We start from the raw sequence: 24,253 nt of genomic DNA, 5'->3' as shown, positions 1-24,253 counted from the left end.
ATGCTTCCACTATGTTCATTTGAACCAAATTCATGACCCCATACCAAACCTTTGTATTACCTTGAAGGATATTAATTTCATATAGTATAATTATGGCAGGCATTTGCATTGGGACTTGCATGTCGTCGTCATAACCCTACTGTAATGTAAATAAATTACTCAAAGAAATAAGCCAAACTACAGTCTGTATGCAATGATCCTATGCATTACAGACTTATTAACTCATGATTTCTATCAGGGCCACGCCTTATAAAGAGCTGCTATTAATTGGAACTTATTTATGATTGATACAATACCAATCGCAACTAGGTACATGTACATACATGTACATGTACGAGATAGGAGACTGCAAACTTGCGATTGATTGGAAGACTTGCACTCGATTTGTATCAATTGCAAATCTTTATCAGACAGGGCCCTGCTCTGACAAGTTCGTCGACGGAGACAGGGAATCTCTCTCAATCCTATCTTCTTTTTCCCCCTTTTTCTGTTGCAACTCCGAAGGAGATTTTGTTGGGGAAAGGGTACATACATGTACACGGAACACACAAGCAAAAACAGTCCACTTTTAGGTTTACAGTATCAAAATGAGCCAGACAATACATGAAACAGAAAGAGGAACAAAGTCTGTGCAACAACACACGTTACACAATGAACAAGTACATGTACATACTACATGTACATGCACAAATATATACAATGAACAAGGAAATATGCACTTTGAATTCACGATTCCTATTGATCATCAGGACTTGTAGGACATGTCCTTGTCAGCTTGTATTTCAGGAAATGCGCAAGAGTTAATGGAAAATTCAGGGTAGTTTGGGGTCTGTCAGAAGCTTCTTGTACATGTACATGTATATATGCAGGTATGATATAAAACCCGCATGTATATACATGTACATTATAAATCTTAACATAAACGATCATTCATGCATAATGCGAATGTGCCATAAGCTGAAGAGGGGAATGTAGTTTTATACATGTCATGAACATGTATGTAACTTTATTACTGGTATTGACTCTCAATAATTTGGGTTTCGGGTGTGTAATCTTCTATTAGTGACTTTGATTTGCATAATCATTTCACTGCATGTATTGCTGTATTTAGATCTGGCCAAACCAGGATATGAATGTGCCCAAAGCCTAAGAGGGAAATGCTGTTTTATATACCCATTATGATCAAGTCTTAATTGTTTGTGTTTCAGTTGTGTGTTTTCTTGTAGTGTAACTTTGATTTGCATAATCATATCACCACATGTATTGCTGTATATGTGTTTTACTTGATTTTCTTGTTCTTCGTTTTTCAATCCTCGGACAGTATACATGTAGCTCTAGTCAAACTAGGATTATTTTCAACAAAAAAAGATGATTTAATATATATTTTCTCGATATTTTCTATTGCAGTTCAGTCAGGCAAAAGTATCTTTGGGCTCAAAAAATAAACTGCATTGATATCTTGCCATGCATGCTTAATGTGGCTTTTCATTTCTTCTTTTGCTGCCGTTTTTTGCACGTAGTTTGTGGTTGAAATCATTGCTATTTGATTCATTGAATTCAAGCAATGCAACCAGGCAGCAAAATCTATTCTTATTCACATATTTTTCTGCCACTGAAACATACCACTCACGAGAGAACGGTATATGAATGACGTCACATAAACGTGAGGAAGAAGAAGAAGACAAAGCACTATGATGACAAATACTAAGCAACAGCACATGCAGGATGAATGGAGTGATAGAGTAATTGATGTGCGTCTGCTTGGCTGGCTGGCTGGCCACCCCTTCGGCTGAGGCCTCCCAGTGCATGGGTACATACATTCATAATCAGCATCCAGGTTTTTCAAGCCGGCTGCACGATGATGATGATGATGATGCCTGAAATAGCTACCGTCTGTGCCTGACTGAAGGCGAGTTTATGTTTCCAAGCTATTTCTGGAGACATGGCAATCTCTGCATTTAACGGCCGTCTTGGACCTTGGCATCACACTACACACAAGTAATATACTGAGCTCGTACCGAATTCATTTTCATTGCTCAAGCGGGTTATCTTGCTTTATTACCACAAGCATTGCCACGCCCACTCCATAAAGACCATTCTACATCCCTGTCACTTCTAAAATGTATTTTTCAGATCGTTTTCCCTTTTTACCTTTTGGACCCTTTCCAATCACTTCCAATTTCTCAGACAAGTCATCTTCTTATGTACAGTTTGTCATAAGTAGAAGATCATTCTTCCCTAATTTTCCCAAAACAATGAATATCTAGGCTGTTACACAATGTTGATTTGGACAAAATTCACATCAAATTGACAAGAAATATATCACAAAAAGAGGACAGATTGAAAAGTTTCCTTGTGAATTCTGCCTACAATCAAGCATACTCTTCCAAGCAAAGAGTTTCATATTGTTTTGTAGAATAAAAAGCCCTTCTTTTTTACTTTGCAAATCCATCAGTCTCAGATTGGTAAACGTTTGGTTTTCACCAACTAATATCATTTTCAGCGACAATTTTTTTGTCACTGACCTTTTTCTAGGTCTCTGATTGGTCAAATTTAGTCAGTGCTGATGGTTGTCTGCGGGCAAATGTTGATGAACCCCCCACCCCCCCCCCCCTAGAACACACAAGTCCACTAACATGCAACAGTACAGTAACATTAAAGCACTATGAACACCAAAGGTCTTGGATTACATGTAAAGTAGCCATACTCACCCTGATTTGGTTTTTTAAGGTCTCCCCTTCATGCCGTAGATGTTCTAATTCAGTCGCCATTGTTACCTAAATAAAATATGAACCTGCAATGAAATGAAGATAAAAAGATAATGTTACATTATTTTTCTTCAATGTACATTTGAATGTCTTTAAACACACTTCCATTCACAACCTTCACACAAAATCAAACATACCATCATCAAACAGAGCAACAAAAATATTTGCCCAATTTCAGAATGCCCTGATGAACAAGAAAACAACCCTTGCAATTTGTAGGTCACATTGAGAAATGCATGGCAATCTCCACACATGTACAATTTACACATGAAGAATGAGTTGGTTTATTTCAGAACAAAGAGAAGCTTGGTATCATAGTGCATGTGTACAAGCAGTACACAAGTTGTGTCCATTAAGAATAATAAGTCTCGTTCCAAGAGATCCTGTAATTGAAGAAAGTGCTCCACAATTACAGGTAACCGGAATTCTTTTGCTTTGTGTAGTATCTTTATTCAGAGATCACAGTCACTGTAACAAAGTAAGCCTGAAATAGACATATAGACAAGAACAAGGGAAACGCTCTCGGCGGTCTCGCCTGCATAACGCAATTCAATATGATAAACCAGAACGTCAATGACGTAGCGCTCATCCGCATCTCGCAACAACAAATATCGTAAATTCTATGTGGTACACTTTTGAACTGGTCAAAAAATAAAAATTTGATGCCCTGGAAGGGACATACTGTAATTTCATTTCATTTGCATAAAGTACCATAAATAATCAATAGAGCAAAATCTCACAATTCTGTGCAGAAGTTTAGTGTTCCAAATTTAGCTCTACCAGATAAGGCAAACCAAATCAAAATCGGTCGAGAAATGAAGGAGAAGAAGCCTTTTTTGTGATTTCGAATAAATTTGCATAAATTAGCATAATTAATTAATGGAAAACAATTTCAAAATTCTGTGTAGAAGTTTAGTGTACCAAAGTTGCTCTACGATATAAAGCAAACCAAATCAAAATCAGTCAAGAAATGAAGGAGAAGAAGCCTTTTTTATGATTTCGAATAAATTTGCATAAATTAGCATAGATAATGAATTTCACGATTCTGTGTAGAAATTTTAAATCCCCCTCCTAGCCCTATCATATGAAACAATCAGAATCAAAATCGGTTGAAAAATAACGAAAAAGAAGCATTTTGAACATCTTTATGTGGTGCCACAACAAAGTCAAAGTTCGTTGACCTTAAATGACCTTTGACCTTAATGTAGTGACCTGAAATTCTACTCACATGATTGGGGAGACTTGATAACCCTATAGTCTAATTTTCATTGACTAAGAACTTATACTTTCAAAATTATATCAAAAATTCAAAAACTTAACCTTAGGTTAAGTTTTCGATGATGATGCTACAACATAGTCCAAGTCTGTTGACCTGAAATGACATTTGACCTTGACTTTGTGATCTGAAATTCTACTCACATGATTGGGGGTACTTGATTACCCTATAGTCAAAGTTTCATTGACTAAGAACTTATACTTTATAAATTATATCAAAAATTCAAAAACTTAACCTTAGGTTAAGTTTTTGATGTTGACGCCGACGCCGTCGCCGTCGCCGTCGCCGTCGCCGTCGCCGCCGCCGTCACCGGAAAAGCGGCACCTATGTCTCGCTTTTTGCTACGCAGGCGAGACAAAAATGTAGTATTTGATATTAAGTCTAGAAAAAAATATTAAGTGGGGTATTGGTGCCTGAAATCAGCAATAACCTACAAACTAACAGCCCGGCTTTTTATCTGTATTTGCATTATGATAAGTAGTGAATTTATAATTTTAGAATTAAAATGCATTGAGCAGAGTGCAATCAATGACCTTTAACCTACATTCAGACTACTAGAATTCATTGTGTAGCTATAGGAGAATTGTGTGGGTATACATGTACAACAAGTGCAGTTTTTCTTAGTCTGAATATTGTATAAAGAAACGTTATATACATGTACCTTGCAATGTAACACATGCTTGAGCATCGTTTTGACCGAAACCCCCAAAAGAATACGGCTGCCGTTTTAGACTAGACGTCATATTGAACGAAAATCGTATTAACTGGGCGGGGCTAATTGTGAGCACACACAGATGACTTCAAAATTCATTTCTCTGTATGACATATCTTTATACCATGTTGTTTTCTAGTCTGTGCGATACCATTTTTGGCACAACTTTTATGCAGTTTGAAAAGGCTATTGGTCTCTCCAGTAGGTTGGACAGATTGTTGTTAGAGTAATGCAAGCTTCTCCTGACAAAATAAAATGACCTTTTGTGCAAAAATTTCTACACCATCAATCTTGCAAAACAGAACAAAAGTATACAGAATCTGAAAGCAACATACATGTAAACCCGAAAAGCTTCAGAGAGCTCTGTTAGTCTAAAAAATATCTTTGAGAGAAAAAGAAAAGTCCAGACAAAGAAATCTTTCCTTTACAATAGAAAAGCCAAATTTAATCTTGCAGATGATATCGATGAATTGCTTTATTGCACATTTGCAATAGACTTTTTTTACATTTAATATTGAAAACATACATAAACATACCGGATTACCGGTACATGTACACTGTACATGTACATATACATGTAGGTAAGGAAATACATATATTGGTATTGAATTTTCTTGTACACATGCACATATTCAAAATGGCACACACAAAAGTCACAAATCTGTGATAAAGTGCTAACTACACAATGTATTACCTTTTGATACGATTGAGAACTTTGGCAGAAGTCTAATACAATAAATTTGAGCAAGAATGTCCATAAATCGGCACCACACCTAAATCATATGTGTAGGCATATGATAAATACAATGCAAGTAGAAAAAGCCAGTTCAAACACACACTGCAAATGCTTACGGTAGTAGCATGAGATGCATCCGGGCATGCATGATCTGTGTGTGCTCTGATGCAAGCTCTTCAGCATAGAATGCCCGTGCTCAGTTTAATGCATGAATAGCAAGCAACTGAGCATGTGCAGTACTGTAAACTGTATTCATAGAAGTTAAGTTCTAGTCAGGTAGTTGTATGATGTTGCGTGTTACTTTCAAAATTTAAAATTAATGTCATTCCATGTCTTAAAACACAAGCCAATCGAATCGGCTGAAAAGTGACATGGGGTAGTTTTGCTGGATTTTTTTAAATTTAAATGATTTTTTTTTTTTAAACCCTGAAGTTTTAGTCCAACATGCCAACAGGTTTTAATGTCATAGCAAGTTCTTCTCATGATTTTGGTCAAAACATGGACAGATGTTTTAACTTTTATATTACCAAGGCTGCATGTATGTAACCACATGTATTAATTGTGTAAAGCCTTATAATTTTGTCAGATGTAGCTAGGCAACTACCCATAAACACAACTAAAACCAAAGACCCACCTCTGGAGTGGTTAAACATTACCCAATTTAAAGGGCAATCCTACCCTTGTAATAACTTTTTTTGGTACGGTAGCAGAACAATAAGAAAATCAGGAATAGTTTGAAATATGAGATCACTGACTAAATCCATGCACATCTCATATTGGCAATTTGGTCAGTGGATTGTGACATACATTTAGCCATGGGACAACTCTCCCGTTTTTCATGTACAAAAATATCCTTAATTTCTCTCTTCTCTTAAGTGCCTTCTCACTTGGGGGACTACTCAAAATATATTACGGATAGCAAATGATTGTAGGTCCTTTTTTGAACCCGAAGGCCGTTTTTCCGGCCTCGCCAAGCATGTTTTTACTATTTTTTATCATACATGTAGCAATACTCATTGCATAGTGCACCCATCATTCCAAAAAATCCTTTTGCTGTCTAGCATTGTTAATTACTCAGGTGACGTTGCCTGGATAACATCTAGAGGAAGATGTCATGTGCATTGGTTATTACACAGTTCTAAGAAAATTACTGATACTATTTTTTAGACTTCATTAACTATAAAAGTGAAAAATCAACTTCTTCCTACCTTTAAAGAGAAAGCGTGAAAGCAAATTTTTGTTTTCAATCCACTTTAAAAAAAAGATGTAGCTACAATTTAATAGTAAATATGCATACCGTATTTTCCGGCGTAAAGGCCGCAGTATTTTCGGGTGAGAAAAAATCAAAAAGTCGGGGTGCGGCGTATACGCAACAACAACAAAATTCAGCGGTCAAAACATCACGTCCATTTGCACGTATGGGACTACCGTATTTTCCGGCGTAAAGGCCGCAGTATTTTCGGGTGAGAAAAAATCAAAAAGTCGGGGTGCGGCGTATACGCAACAACAACAAAATTCAGCGGTCAAAACATCACGTCCATTTGCACGTATGGGACTATAGGAACGGTAGCATGACTAGACAACGGTACAGGACAATTTTAGAATAACTCCACACAACTTACCGACAAGTTTATGTTGCATAGTTGACATGAAGACAAAAAAACTTATTTTTCTAATAAAATCTGCCGATAGATCTAGATCTAAGTCCATACCATTGCATCGCCAAAAAGTAAACAAAGGGACAGGCCGTTACTTACAGAGCTAGCTGCCGCGCAACGCAACTGCGCAGGTCGAAAAATGCTATTTCGGATTACACCGCACATCGAGGAAGGGGTATTGTAGGATACCAAATCTGCGTACGATACAGTACTAGCTTAAAAGTCGATGAAGATCTGCTAAATTATGATTATTTTTGAGGTTAACTTCTTGTTGATTTATAAGAATATTGATGAATTTGGTATAGTTTGTAAAAAAAAAAAGAGTGTTCTACAAGAAAATTACGATCATTTTGTTTGGTCCGTTTTTTTTTTTTCTCTCTCTTTTTTTTTTTTGTTTTTTTGTTTTTTTGTTGTAGTTTTTTTTTTTTCCTCTACGAAATGTCAAAGTTGGGGGTGCGGCCTATACGGCGGTGCAGCCTTTACGCCGGCAAATACGGTATAGGAACGGTAGCATGACTAGACAACGGTACAGGACAATTTTAGAATAACTCCACACAACTTACCGACAAGTTTATGTTGCATAGTTGACATGAAGACAAAAAAACTTATTTTTCTAATAAAATCTGCCGATAGATCTAGATCTAAGTCCATACCATTGCATCGCCAAAAAGTAAACAAAGGGACAGGCCGTTACTTACGGAGCTAGCTGCCGCGCAACGCAACTGCGCAGGTCGAAAAATGCTATTTCGGATTACACCGCACATCGAGGAAGGGGTATTGTAGGATACCAAATCTGCGTACGATACAGTACTAGCTTAAAAGTCGATGAAGATCTGCTAAATTATGATTATTTTTGAGGTTAACTTCTTGTTGATTTATAAGAATATTGATGAATTTGGTATAGTTTGTAAAAAAAAAAAGAGTGTTCTACAAGAAAATTACGATCATTTTGTTTGGTCCGTTTTTTTTTTCTCTCTCTTTTTTTTTTTGTTTTTTTGTTTTTTGTTTTTTGTAGTTTTTTTTTTTTCCTCTACGAAATGTCAAAGTTGGGGGTGCGGCCTATACGGCGGTGCGGCCTTTACGCCGGCAAATACGGTATTGCATTTCCAGATTCTATGATTCAAGGTTCAGGCAACGGTCAAGTGGTCATTGAACTTTATATTGTTTTGAGTGGACCTGGAATATAATGGCAGATTAAGATTGCTTGTGTACTTGTCTTTCTCAATATGTCAATAATCAATATCAACAGCTTTTACACAATAGTTACAGAGAAACAGTTGGCAACATGCCTGTGGAATGCAAGACAAAGCGTGAAAACATTAGGTCGATAGGGCAAAAAGATTTCAGAGCCTTTAAAAAAAAAGCCTGAATTATCCTACGAACTTGTTTGGCCAGTTCGAAGGGGTTAGTTTTTTACATGTAAATTGGATGATCTAATGATATAATTCTCTGCTTAGATCATGGATGTTTATTCAAAATTACGACAATTTTTTTTTCTTATACTGACTTGAGCATATCTTTTTTTTGCTGTGCACGGTAATCAGAATCGTACTGGCAGGCTTTTCTACGATAGCACTAAAGGTGAAAAGTTCATGGCGCATTGATTTTCACACATTTTGCATGTTTGGCATGCAACAACAACAAATCAACTCAACTACATGTACATGTAGAAATGTATTCAATTGATAAGCATTTTTCTGCTGGTGATGTAAACTAAAAATTCTAGGAAAGCTGGAAATATTCTTCAATCAAGGAAACAATACAATTACTCTCTATTGTATAACTCTCTATTGTATAACTTTGGGATATACTGTATGTACAACAAAGTATATATTATACTATGATAACTAGTTCTTGCGGACCAAAATGTAACACAAGAAAGTGCACATACAGTGCAAGATAATGGTATAATAAGATAAAAGTGAGCACTTTTAGTGCCCCAAAATACAACAAAAAATCTTGACTGCCCAAGTGTGAACATAAATTTGGTTGGTTACTATTTGGACATTCTAAAGTACATTGTACATGCAGCCCCATTTTGAAAGTCCATTTCAGTATCCACATAGCCATCAATTTTTTCAGACGAATATAATGATTTTGCCAATACAGTTAGCAGACCGGCCCTATGGCCACTTTTCTAAACTGGAATACTGGTATACAATCATGATACATGTACATGTAGAGTGTACATGTACCTGTGCAATGACCCACACAAATTTCTGATTTAATAATTAATTTCAAACTAATGATAGAGCATGTACAGGTACCTACATTGTACATGTTCATTTAAAATTCAATCAGCTTCCAATGCCATGCAAATTATAAACCCCTACTGATTTTTATCAATAATGAATACAAAATGGAGGTCATTTAAATTTAAAGCAAAAATAGATCTTCCCTTGCTTCCAATCTCTTTGTAGGATTCCTTTCATATTTTGGTTGTTTGCCACTCGCTAGAAGGTAGCGCTCATATCATTGGCTTCATTGCATAGGCTTTGGTGTGACGGTGTTTACTTTATTTCAAGCAAAAATGTACCTTTCATCTAACGAGCAATAACAGACATTTATATTTTTCTAATAATTAGACATTTTGTGATTTGTTCCCACGTTTCGACTATGTTTTTATGTATCCGGTGGAAATTTTCAAACCCATGTAACAACAGACCTATTGGAAATGTCCACAGGTACATGTACACATGTATTTGAAAGGCCTAAAATTATTTGATTTCAATCAAACATGAGTCATTCTATTTTCTTCACCTCCATTTACATGTACAGGTAGTTATTATAAAAGCTCCCAAATGCTGAGTAATGATGATGTGCTATTTATAATCATATTCTATGAGCCACTTCTGAGGCATTATCTGTGCATGAGCAGGTAAAGGTCATTTGTACAAAGCTGTAAAAAGTCATAAAGATGACTAATGGATACGTGTTGATAAAGTTATGTAATTATCATTCATTTATGTACAAGCAGTACATTCTATGATAAACAGGTGGAAATATTCTCTTCAAGGGGGAGGGGGAAGGGTATTCAAAATCACCTCCGCTGCTTTAGGAGCGATTATTCCAAAATGAACAAAGTGGGACGTCTATTTGGGAATCATTTCAAGTGTATCTTTTAACTGTCTTGTTGCAATGCTTCCAATAGACCGGTGCAAAAGTATACCCAGATTCTATGCAACAATGGTGAGAAGGGACAACTCAAAAGCTTGGTAGGGACCTGTCCAACACAGCAATAATTAAGGTACATGTATGCAAATTGCATTCAGACTATTGAAATACAAAGAATTGATGACAAATTAGCACAATCCTCTATCATTAGGTTATTGTGCAAACAGGCCCCCCCCAAAAAAAAAAAAAAACTCCGGGGTCAAAGGTACTGCATGCGTGTTCCCAAAATCTCTGGTATAGGGGTACTTTTTCATGCGACAACGTCTGGCCCGCCATTGACTTTCACACCGGAGAACGGGGGAGGGGTGCTTTCAAAATAAAGGAACATGCATACGCGTACCCTAAATAACACTGAGTGGGGTCAGGTGGGAGGTGGGGGGTGGGGTGCTGGGTTGGGCAAGAACTTAAGAAGTGCTCATTAATTTGAATGTATTTGTTAAAGGTCTATTCATCTACATGTATTAACCCAATTCAATATTTTCATCATTTGCAATTTCATTGCACACAATAATTAATTAATGTATTCATATCGTCACTTTCAGTTCTAATATAACACATCATGGATGAATTATAAATAAATAAATACTGGTTTCCTCAAGTGCCTCAAGATAAAACCACAGCCTTCATCAATCATTAATAAGTCAGTTCTTAGTTGCAGTCTGAGCATGAGCAGATAAAGGTCATTGCAGACCAAAATTGTGAAGTTATGTAATCATTATTCATGTATGCACAAACAGTGCACTTCATGATACAAAGTATCAAAGTACAAAGTATTCTTTGAAAAGGGCAAACAAAGGCTATTTATGTACATGTACAATACATGTAGCACCTCCATCACTGTGTCATTTGGGACATGTGCTAACCGTGAACTGGTCTATTATTGCAGTCAGAATGAGAGGTGAAGCCAATGCACACTCTTATGCCCCGTAGACACTTGCCCGTATTTTGGTTTGCGCATAGACACATACTCTTGCGTGCCAATGCGGGAGAATACAGGCGGATGCGGGTCGTGCTTGAAATGCGTGACAGAATTTTCAAAATGTTCAAAATTTTGGCAACGTAAGTAAACACTTTGTGAACTAAAGTCACCCTATGCGCTACCTAATCGTGCTAGTGCGCGCTGATGCGTGTCCGTTGGCCTAGTGGCATTGGCTGCACATACTTCCCGCGCAGTTTTGGCATGCCATGCGCATAGTCTACGAATGCGTGTCCTGGTGGTTACACATTGCGTGAACTATTTGTAAATTTGACGTGACCCTGCGTGCCACTAATTGGCACCTATGGCACGCCATATAGCGGGGCAGTGCGAGACCAAGTGTCAACGAGGCATAAGACTCGGTCACAAATAGGAGATGCATGGAGGATGCACGGCCTGTGCATTAAAAATTTTCAATTTTTGCCAGTGCGTTGTCATGCGTTATTATTCCTTGCCGGCGATAAGGCAGCAGCGCCGCATCCCCAACTTTGACATTTCATAGAGAGAACTTGTAGAACACTCTTTTTTTTACAAACTGATACCAAATTCATTAATATTCTTATAAATTTACAAGAAGTTTACCTAACCAAGGGAAACGCTCTCGGTAGTCTAGCCTGCATTACGCAATTCGATATGATGAAAAATTGAGGTTGGAACATTATTTATTGGCAGGGTGGCTCATTAGCCGGCCCCCAAAAATGAAATCCTCTGAATATAATCAGCATTTTGAAGTGATTATTGACCAAGAATCACCAGAAGAATTGTACCGGGATCGATAACTTGAATGAAATATGAACAAATTAATTTTTTTTTTAAATCTTTTATTAATTCTCATATTAAGTTATGAAAACATAATTCAAGTCTACTGACCAAAAATGACCTTTGACCTTGTGACCTGGAATTGTGTCATATGATTTGTGATACTTGATAACCCTTGGGTACAAGTTTCATGGAATTTGAACAAACAATTTTGAAAATATGCTAAAAATTCAAAATCTTGATGTTGATGCCACAACAAAGTCTAAGTTTGTTGACCTTAAATGACCTTTGACCTTAACTTAGTGACCTGAAATTCTCCTCACATGATTGGGGATACTTGATAATCCTATAGTCCAAGTTTCATTGACTAAGAACTTATACTTTAAAAATGATATCAAAAATTCAAAAACTTAACCTTAGGTTAAGTTTTTGATGTTGACGCCGCCGGCACTGGAAAAGCGGTGCCTATGTCTCGCTTTTTGCCACGCAGGCGAGACAAAAATGATCGTAATTTAGCAGATCTTCATCGATTTTTAAGCTAGTACTGTATCGCACACAGATTTGGTATCCTACAATACCCCTACCATGATGTGCGGTGTAATACTTTTTTGGCGATGCAATGGTACGGACTTAGATCTAGATCTATCGGCAGATTTTTATTAGAAAAATAAGTTAAGCTTCTTTTTTCGTCTTCATGTCAACTATGCATCATGAAATTCACTATGAATATGATAGACAAAGAAAGCGGACAAAATATACAGTTCCTCAGGTAGACAAAGAAACATCCCTTCACTGCTATTATGTAAAAATGTGTAGAACAGGTGAATATGCATGTGACACCTGTTCTACACATTTTTACATAATAGCAGTGAAGGGATGTTCCTTTGTCTACCGGAGGACCTGAATATTTTGTCCGCTTTCTTTGTCCGTCATATTCATAGTGATTGTTGGTAAGTTGTGTGGAGTTATTCTAGAATTGTCCTGTACCATTGTCTAGTCATCCTAGTCCCATATGTTCAAATGTACGTGCTATTTTGACCGCTGAATTTTGTTGTTGTTGTAGTGTAAAGGCCGCACCCCGGCTTTTTGATATTCTTTCTTCCAAAAACACTGTGGCTTTATCTCCAGCAAATACGGTACTCGTTTGTAGAGAGCACTGGACTAACGCTATACATTCGACGTCATTCGCTGTGTGCGTCAGGATTTTTTGTGCATGCTCATAAGTGTGCGCGGAGCTCGACGCATGAATGTTAATGCCAAAAGGACGCCAGACCCAGACTTACGCCAAACATACGTTGGGCACACGCCCTGTATACGCGCAATGAGCTAGCAACACACTACACATTCGGTGTCAGCTCGCTAGCTTCTTCCAAATCCTGACAAAAGTCGGGCGCACGACCTTTTCTGATTTTCAATGCGGGGGCCGAGCGTCGTCTATGTGTGACCGGGCCTTAACGAAAAGAAACTGCGTCATGATTACATGAAGATGAAAATTGTGAAATGTTAATTCTTCCTGATTAATAATCCAAAGTGATCACATGAATAGTACTACTAAAATTCCTGGTTACATGATGTATGTTTAGCCTGTTAGGCTACGTGTACAGTACATGTGAATGGGCAGCCATGCCACTAGAAAGACACTGCTATGACTTATTGAAGCTTTGGCCTTTTATCCAAATGGAAGGCTTACAAAATCCAGCAGGTTTAATGGCTCTATGCACATGACCACTTGGAACTCCATGAGAAAGAATTGACATTTTCCTTATGTTATCCAATTGAAATTCCCTTTACAGATCTCAGTTGTAACCTGGTCAAAAGGCAAGTACATGTACATGTAGATGCCTTTCCACCAATCACTTACTGCTACACTGGGTGACCCTCTGACAAGCTTAAAAGTTGCAAAGAGCAAGTATTATAGTACACATAAAATTTGACAAGAGCCATGAATATGTGACCTGGGGAGTGTTTCGCAAAGACTAAGATCGACTTAAGTTGGACTCGACTTTAAGTTGGACTCAACTATGGCAGGCCGTTCATGCCACTGTTTTTTCTCACCATTTACTGGCATTGGACTCTCATGGAAAATTCAAATTATGGTCCCAAATCTACAGAATTTACATTTTCAGATAGTTGATTATTGAAGAAAAAAATATTCGAAGATCATAACGGTGTGAGAGCGACCAGTGGCATGAAGGGCCTGCCATAGCTACATGTTAGTCCAACTTAAAGTTGATCTTAGTCTTTGTGAAACGACCCCCTGGTCTACCTGCTGAATTCCAAACTCTTTCATGACATATATGCACAATGACATGCAGAGTGTAAATGTGCATGTACTGTACATGTGGTAGTGTAACAGCACAATTACAAACCACTTCCTTGTTCAGACACACTCACTAACTCACCTAATAAAAAAAGAAATGATCAACAGGATGGCCTTGGGATAAAACCAACCTGGACCTGTATGAAATAAAAACAAAAGAGAAAAACAAAAAAGGGAATTATTAGATCATAAAAGGAAAAAACAAAATTAACAGGATGTACATGTACAATATGTAAATGCACATGTGGCAAAAGTACATGTAGTGGACTATCATGCAATTTTTTTCTGATTTTGCATACAGTGCATTGTACTACTGTACATGTACATGTAAATTTCAACAAAAATGTGTACAATGTACATTATTCAAGGAGAAGGGATCACAGCAAAAAATGATACATGGGAGCAGTGAGTGATTTAGCTCTGATACATTACAGTGTAAGCTCTCAAACTTCTCAAAGAGTTCTAATACATTGTAAATGAACAATAAAACATGAATATCATACATAGGGAGTAAAAATCACTTAAATTTATACATCAAATCCTAAAAGAGCTTCAATGAACAGTATAAAGTGTTTTTCACAGTGTATAGCATAATACTAGTGTGTATGTGTGGGAAGTTGATAATCTGGCTGGTTTTTAATTTAACAAACTTCCTTTAATTTCATGATCTCTTTCCCCTACCCGCCCACAAGCCGTAATATAGATGATGTGATCCATGAGTCCATACGCCTAGTCTGAAAGGCGGGCGTACAAGTAAAGATTTAGAATCAAGGCATTATGCCACCCCAGACTTGCAGTAAGTACAGAGAGAACGTGGAGGTAGAGATTGTTAGAATTAAACGGGCCAGATTCTGGAATAGATAGAATACACATGCAGTAGTTGTACAGGTGTCTATTCATCAACAATTCTCTGGCTTTCCTCACAAAAACAAACCACATAACCCCTTTACATACATTTTTTACAACATAAAATATGTCAAGAAAACATTCTTTAATATTCAAGTTTTTAGCCATTATCAACATTTACATGTATTTGGTCAGTTACATGTATTACATCAGAAGTCAACTTTAGTGGATGAAGGCCTTGGCTTGAAGGGGGAAATAAATTACAGTACTTATTCCACTTCCATATAATTTTTACCATAAAAAACATTAATGGACAAAAGAATTTGAAGTTAAGGAAATAAAGTGACAGTTTAAAAAGTAATCACAGACTGACACCTCTAGCCAGTCTACATGCATGTATGCATGTAAATTACATTTGGCCTACAGTATGTGTACATGTATTTAAACAAAAAATTTACATGTACCTTCAATATACTCCAAAACATACACACATACTGCACTGTACCAGTGTCACAATCGCATGGGCCGCTGGGCAGCCATTACGGTAGTACAGCATATTGTACACACATTCCTGTGTTGTATTTTCTACCAAAATATCATCCACACAATATTTTTTAAACAATAAAAAAAATCATGAGAATTTACACTGTATACAGTAATCTACACTATAATCTGTCCAAAGAAGACAAGGGGTAATCTGGGCGTGATGTCGATGGTAATTTTCAACCTAAAAATTACCCACATAAAGAAATATGGACAGAGGTCATAACACAATCGCCTTTTATGTGCAAAGTTTACACAAACCAGCACAATTTCACCATGAACAGTGTAGCTTATTACAGTACTTCAGCATAAAAGTTACAGACATCATGGTACAGGTCAACAGATTATGTCTACAGACTCTACACAATGTACTGAAGTGCTGTAAACTGAGCCAAAATCAGCCGGTATTCGTGGCGGTTTCAGACTTTGACAGGGTACCAGGAGGGTTCAGAGAGCATTTCAATCGGACTGCATCTTTGTATTTCAACCATTTTTTGAACACACATTCGATTGTAAATGCACTGTAGTACATGTAGTCTTGATCTTATTTATTCTATTGTTAACCTCGTAAATGCTCATTATGATGTTGGGATTTAACTAAAACCCTTAGGAGTTGAAAAAACAGTGTTGCTCATTGTGGGGCTGCTCGCTGGACGGGCAGGTGAAATCGGATTATAAATACTGATTGCAGATCATTGATAAATGATCGAAAAATGACCAGAAGAAAAGTTTTTTTTTCTTTTTTTTTCTTCAAGTTTTGAGCTATCAAATTCTTTAAAAAACATGCATACGTGAAGCTGGGATTATTTTGTCATTTGGAGTTGTTGTAGACCATGTTTGTTGTAAGGCTGTGCACAACTATGTAATGAGGTACCCGAGTACACTTCCAGGCTTACAAGCGAATAGTCGAATATTCGGACGCCGTGAATTTTGTAATTTTTTGCCACCACCATACTACTGCAGCAGTATCCCAGGTTCGTTTCCGAAAACTCACGCAATTTTAGTTTGAGTTGCCGTTGAAGGCGCCGATTTAATAATAATAATAACAGTAAACAATGCTGTTTTAAAAACCAAAGAGGGCAGAATAATCCATTTTCTGCCGAGTCCAAACAGAAATCCGGACATTTGGTCCCAGTTTCTGAGTGGTGAGTTTAACAGTGATTGAGTTGGGAAACATTTTTACCAACGGTACCATGCCGGCGGGCGGCGCTCTCCCTGGCACGGGTAACCGTCGGCCTGGACAGTGCCAGGTGACGAGGATTTTTTTTCTTCTTTTTTCCGGCCGAATATTTGATTACTTGTCGCAGCCCTAGTTTGTTGAAATTAAGGGGGGTGTAGGATGACGAGACTACGTGTCTTTCCCGTGACCTGACTCAAGGCCCATCAGATCACTCACCCATATCATGCAGCTCACTCACGCGAGAATATTGAATCACCACTCAAAACTAGCATATCCAAATTTCTGTTTGGACTCAAATTTCTCTGTAATCTTTAGTTTTAAAAACAACATTGTTACTTTTATTTGTGACAAGTTCACAAGCACTTCAACTGCGCCTCTTAATAAATTAAAGTCCTTCCCTGCATGGCTTGGATTTCCGAACGTACCATACAGAATGCTGACATAACACGCTATCTGATCTAGCTTGCTGGCTTGCTGCCTTCGGTGTCGGCAAAAAAGCAAAACATAAACAATTTTTTTTGGGGGGGGGGGTTGCTTTTTGGTCTTGGTCCTAAAAATAGGGTGCGTCTTATACACGCAGATTTACGGTACGCAAAACGGAAGCGTGAGGAGAACTTTGGTTTTTTTCGCGAACACTAGCGCACCCTGACCGTTAATCAAGTCCATTCATTTACGTGCTGTTGTCCTAAAGAAGTCGTAATTGGCGTTAACCACTATTTAACATGCTACATCCCCTTTAAGTAAGCCGGAGTCAAAACATTAACCGATGATTAAATGACCGCATTCATCAAAACTGTTTAGCATTTCTCGCTCCATTTGACCATTATTTTAGTGCAGTTTGTTAAATGCATGTTCTTTTTGTCCTTAATATTTTGTTTTATTTTGATTATATTTTAATCCGTCTCATCGGCACCGAAAAGCGCATTGACGCCGATTCATTTCCTTGTTTCCATTGTTTGTTAGTGTTGCATGAGTCTTTTGTTAGTGTTGCACGAGTGACGAGTCTTATTTTAGTTTGTCCTTAGCAATTTTAAATATTGTGATAGGCACGAGATGATGCCAATCAGTTTATTATTGCGAATTTATTTTCACGTTTCGTTTAACAGTTTATTGCATTTTGTTATTGTCACATAAATCCTGTTTAGAATCTAATTATTATTTTCGGATCTCTGTATCAGTAATGATGTCTCTCACTACTAAATTTTCTCGGATCTCTGCATCGGCTATGACGTCTCGCCAATAATTATTATTTTTGTATCTCCGAATCGGCTACAATGTCTCGCTACTAATATTATTTTCAGATTTCCGTATTGGCATAAGTCCTGCCACTAATTATTATTTTTGGATAAATTTCTGTATTGGCTACAATGTCTCGCCTCTAATTATTAATTTAAAAGTTTTGTGGCGGCAATGATTTCTCGCCACTAACTATTATTCTCGGATCTCTGTATTGGCAACAAATTCTCGCCACCATATATTATTTTCAGGTCCCTGTATCGGCTATGATGTCTCGCAAATAATTATTGTTTTCAGATCTCTGTATCGGTAAAGAAATTTCGCCACTAATTATTATTTTCCGGTCCCCGTATCGGCTCAATGTCTCATCAATAGTTATTGTTTTCAGATATCCGTATCGGCAAACAAATTTCGCCATTAATTAATATTTTCGGGACTTCGTATCGGCTATGATGTCTCGCCAATAATTTTTTTTTTAAAGATCTCCGTAACGGCAACAAAGTCTCACCACTAATTATGTTTGCGATCGTGCGTGCTGGAATTGATTTCTAGAGGTGACACCAACTTCTAAAAAACTACTGTAATCAGATACATAACTTGGACAAAAAATTAGATAGTCGTCGAAGAAATTTGAGGAGTTTGACTGGGTACATTTTTATCGAAAGAGGACTGCTGCACTAAGCACAATGCTTGAATCCATTGTTATACTGCTTTTTACTGCAGAGGGCAGTAGTGTGGATTCTAGCCTTGTGATCAACATAAACAGTACAAGTGAACATACCTTGCAGCAGGCCCATTCCAATAAAAAATGTACATGTACTTGTACCTAGAAGCTCCTCAAATATCACTATTTCTGTGGCTTTTCTTGGACAACTATTGTATTCTTCATCCAATTTATGTATCGGCTTGCGGTAATTTTTAGTAGTTGTATTTCTAATTGTGCTCTCGTAGTAATGAATTCTTGGTACGATCACGTATATTCGTTTGGGTTTGTTTTGGCACACAATCACATAACAGCTAATGAAGTGTATAGCACATTCCTTTGTGACTAGTCCGAACTTGCCTTGCAACAGCTATCAGTATCATAACTTGTTGTGATTACTAAGTAATTATCAGCTTTTAAAAGAAGTATGCAGTGTTTAGAATGAGAGAAAAATAGTTATTTTGTTTTAAAAAAAATGTCATCAAGAATGTTATAAAAAGCCGTTATATTATTTTAACATTAATGTCTTTTTAACCTGATTTATTCATCCAATAGAGACCCGGCCAGTACATGTAGCTACATGAACATACTTGCCAACATTTGAAATTCGGAAAACGGAACGCACATCACAAATCATGTACTGTACGCTGCGACTGCACTGTTGTGCACTGCACGTGAAATACGCATCTCGCATACACGGCCGGAGTCATGCAGTGATCATGAGCGATTTGGCTAGCGTGACGCGTGCACGCTGTGCGATGCCTATGACTGAGGGATTGTGCATGGCACTCTATGGATACTCTAGGCACACGCTTGCTCATTATTACACGCAGCAAATAGACATCAGCATGGCGCGCAACAAGAATGCTCCACGCTTCTTGCGCAATAAAATCCTTCCCGCACTCATCGGATCGAAACTATGGAAAGCAACCTGGTATTTATACTACATGCATAATTCCCCCCAAATGGGAACGTTCCGTTTTTCATGGCTGCAAAAACATAAAAAACGTAACAGTTCCGTTACAAACAGAATGGTTGGCAAGTGTTCATGTAGCTTGCTTGCTGCGCTGGCAACAACAACCCCATGCCGCGAACAGCAAACATTTGGAACTGCTTTGCAACCCATATTTATATCGGCAGTTCGGATTGATTCAGGATGAGCTAGAATATGAATTACAAATTGGTAAAAATAGTTTTAAGATGGATGAATTTTTGTGGTGTGCAAGACTGCAGTTCCTTTTTTATATTTTAATTGGAGCGTCGGTTTCCCCAAAATCAAAACCGGGACCTGATAGCGACGGTCGGGATTCAATGTGTCCGACCGTACCAACTCAGGCATTAGGAAAAGCTGTTATAAAATGGACTTCATTGCATCTATCTACATGTACATGTACATGCATGCAAAAACACACAACCATTGGAACAGGATTTCCCCCATATGATATCAAAAGTTTACTGCTGTGGAAGCAGGGAACGGGAAGCAACCGATGAGTAAACATTCCAGAAAAATCAAACAAGGAAGCTTTAATTTTTGAAGGTCAATATCACTGGTATTGAGAATCTCAAATTTAGTTGTCAAAAGAAAGTTTTGTTCAAATTTTTGTTCGAAAAGTAAATTTTATTTGTCATTTATAGTTAACTGGGCAACATGAACATGTATTTGTATTCTTAACATAGCCACATTCATTTAGCACAGAGCTGCCAACCCCATTTTCCCCAAAAAGTCTAATTTTTAAAATAAAAATCCTGTTTTTTGATCGACAAGTACTTTTTCTTTTAGACTGTGTTCGTTGACATTGAAGATTTAAGCACGAGTTCATTTTACAAGCATTTTGTTGAATATGCAAGAGTTTGTCATGAATTCTCGTTTAAGGAACCAATGTATTTTTATGGACCATTGGTTGAATATATGCTTGATTTCGTCATGACTGGTGTGTTCAATGAACATCCACAAATTGCCTATGTGAGATGCTTGTAGGATACATTACAGGAAAAAATGGGGAATTTTGGCCATTGAAAATGGCACACACACAAAAATACACAAGCAAATTTCAAAATTTTGGAAAATATTTTTTTTGTTTTTTGTGTATTGAAAAATCATATTTTTAAGAGGAAGTATAATTGTACGAAATATGATAAAATCGTACTAGTCGGCAGCTCTGTATGCATCACACCTGCCATTCCAAAAATGCCCTTTTGATCCAGTGTCATACAAAAGACCTTGCTCAATGAGAAGTTGTGGAATGGTACAGTGTAGATGTCATGCACAATGGGCATTGTCATGTAAATTCTGGAGTTGATCAAACCAAAACTTAAAAACTGTTTTGCCAAATTTACACAAATATATTTCAAATCTTTTACCGTACATCTTTGAGGTATACATTTAAAAAAAATTCTCAATTTCATCTCAAATCCCTATGAAGTGAATTTCCAGGTCAAATCAAAGGCCATGGGGTCACTAAACTTTTTTAGTTTGGCATGGAAAATAATGGCAAGATTTTTCATGTGTGTATGGGTGAATACATTTTCTTTTCCTTTAGTTACAACTTCAAACTTATCTTGACAGTAGTATTAGGTATTTGAAGCTCATTGTCAAAACATTTCAGAGCAAAATATTTGGATGCTTGTCCCCCCTTTAAGCTTTGTTAAGAACTGCTCTCCTACATGTTTTAATGAGGTACAAAGAGCATTGTTAATTTGAGGGTTTGTCACCATTGCATGATGACATCCTAATTCCTAAACAAAGATGCACCCCCTCCCCTACACACTGTAGCCTACATGAATGCAATTAGCATTTGGCAGAGTGCGAGTAGTAGGCCTAATTAGTGTTTTTCGTAATCTTTTTATAACTTGGATATGTGCAGTTGACAGATTTGACAGGTCTTGGAATTCTGTTTTATCATTTTTGCTCGTTTCTTTTCATTGGTAGGTCTCTGTTGAACAAAGTGAACCACCCTGACATGTTCCATATTTGTCAGAGTAAAAAAAAATCCAATTCTTTTATTTTTTGTACAGAGCTCTTTGTCTCATTTGCAATCCAAAATGTTTTGTCTTCCTTTGTTTCAAATTTAGTTTTCAGAAATAAGTCTGACTTTGGCTGCTGAATTTACTCAGCATTTCTATTCAGAAAGGGAGGGTGTATGTTTTAGTTTGGATTTTACAAAATCATGTACTGTATTGTATTGAGATTCTGCACCCTAACTTAAGTGTTACATGTATCTCAATGACTGCCCCTTTTAAAATGTCTTCCGTCTTAGAAACCTTAAACAAGTGTCACAATGTTCTCACTCACACTCACACATCCAAATAAAAAACAAACAACAAAAGTAAACAAGAGAAGCTCATCAATATGCAATTTATTCATCTACTTACAAATAAGAAAAAAAGATTTACATTTATCAAAATATTAGAACAGGGTTTTTAAAGTATGCAAATGGATGAGAGTGGGAATGCATATCATAATGATGATGAAATATCATGTATAAATGTAAAATCCTGTAGTAGCATAATTTTGAAATTAAGTAGTAAAATCAAATGGGTAACAAAATCAAATTATTCAGATTTGCTTACACAAGAAGCAGATTAAAATATTCCAGGGCGATGTGCGTACTATTTTGTTTTTAGTGTGATTGCAAAGAAAAAGGTTCACAAGCACAATAAATATCAAACAGGATCTCTTTTCAAAATTCTAAATTTTAACACATTTTGTTGTCACTGCTGTTTATGTGACAGGTCACAGGACTGCAAACATTCATGCACTGACTGTCTGTACAATATCTACTAACCTCCTAAACAAGCATTAAGTTTCATGATACATTTTGATACATTTAATAAATTGAATATGGACTTTAGTAAATAGAGCTCAAATGAATTTGTCAGACATATTTAATACAGAATCTGTATTCTACACATTAACATGAAAACTGTTCATGACACTTGGCAGCCATTTTGAAATAGTTCACCGGTGGATACACAATTTTGTGTAAGCTAATAAAAATAAATGAGAGGTCTTGTCAAGCTAAAGAAAAGGATCTCACATTTGATGGAACACAAAATGAAATAAATTTGCAAATATAACCACAATGCACGTAAACATGATACAGTTTGCAAGGTTACTACCGCCTCTGGTCCAGTCATACACAATTGCACACACACCACTCATGCACACAGATCACATTCAGAGTCATTACATCCCACAATACTGCCTAAATACAGACAAATTTTAGCTGAGATACCCCTGCACATGAATTTATTTGATACAAGCATCAAACTATGTCTCATACCGAATAGCTGCAGATGTGTATAATCCAAATAGCACTGATGATAAACCGATGCCTCCCAAAACACGGAACTTCCACAGGCCTGCTACATTGACATGTATGTCCTCCCTTGTCTACGGTTAGCTGGCGGGCTATGGGGCCAGTGTACATCGCACTGCATAGTGACAGTACACCTTCACATACTCAATATACACTTCCCACAGGATAATGTATGTATCAATTGACAATGTCTACCGTTCAAAATAACCCTTAAAATTATGGTTCCGTACAATTTTATGAAAATTTAAAAGATGGCACTTACCTGTATATAGTTTTTATATACACCGTAGCTTCCCTAGTAATATACCGGCCAAATTCATGCGAATAATCGAAGATTTCTCCACGAAAATGTATTCCAAAATTCAGTGATAAGGCCGAAACATAGGGAGTGGTACATCTATGCCCTGCCTTCTATCGCGGGAAACCCGTCTGGATCTGTACCCTCGAATGTAACACAGTGTGCGCATGCGTGAACCGATGTGAAAAGTACTGCGGTACATTGGCGTACGGTAATGTTATGGGATGATCTCCGTGAATAGAAAGAGATGAAACATAATTATATGTACTCAAAGAGTTGAAATCAATGAAGATTTACAAGAAATAAATGAAATGTAGACATCTTTCGTATTTCTTCATAAAAGGAGGGCAAAGCAATGAATTGCAGTGATAAGTCACAAACAGTAAGTTGTTTCAAACGGCCAACGTCCTATCCTATCTACTCCTGTATCTTACGAACTTATTTGGTTTCTTAAATTAGAAATACTCAAGAAAAGTTTTTTGTATCCATTGGTTATTGTTGTTTTTATCACAAGTGTTTACCTATTTTATATATAACTACTTGGATATCAAGTTGCATTCTCATCACCCTTTCTCTGCTGATGTATGAATTCCCCCATTATATAATGTAAATTTATTTATTTACCACATATTTACCACAGGATATATATTATAGGCAATTCTTATTTCTTGGACTCGTGTATTGTAAGTCATTATTTAGAAATCATTCTTGATTTTGTAGTTCTTTGCCTTTAATAAAAAGTGAACATA

At 36.9% G+C, this 24,253-nt stretch overlaps 1 protein-coding gene across 5 annotated transcripts in view; it reads right to left on the bottom strand.

The window, feature by feature from the left end:
• Window positions 1-23,618, bottom strand: part of LOC115917973 (guanine nucleotide-binding protein subunit beta) — a 46,363-nt gene extending 22,745 nt beyond the window's left edge. For 3 of the 5 annotated variants that reach the window (XM_030979736.1, XM_030979757.1, XM_030979765.1), the window contains exons 1-3: window positions 23,469-23,618; window positions 14,462-14,516; window positions 2,712-2,794 (exon numbers count right to left, since the gene is read on the bottom strand). In XM_030979736.1, the coding sequence (XP_030835596.1) occupies window positions 2,712-2,771 (60 nt within the window). In that variant the 5' untranslated portion in view covers window positions 2,772-2,794; window positions 14,462-14,516; window positions 23,469-23,618. Of the gene's footprint in view, window positions 1-2,711; window positions 2,795-14,461; window positions 14,517-23,170; window positions 23,274-23,468 lie in introns of those variants that run through there. The other 2 variants (XM_030979750.1, XM_030979745.1) reach the window with 2 other exon arrangements.
• Between the last annotated feature and the right edge of the window lie 635 nt (window positions 23,619-24,253).

The sequence above is a fragment of the Strongylocentrotus purpuratus genome, unplaced genomic scaffold (assembly GCF_000002235.5).
Source record: "Strongylocentrotus purpuratus isolate Spur 01 unplaced genomic scaffold, Spur_5.0 spur5_contig_816, whole genome shotgun sequence".
Lineage (NCBI taxonomy): Eukaryota > Metazoa > Echinodermata > Echinoidea > Camarodonta > Strongylocentrotidae > Strongylocentrotus > Strongylocentrotus purpuratus.
The sequence above is the reverse complement of the archived record's forward strand: the minus strand, read 5'-3'. Positions and strand labels throughout refer to the sequence as shown.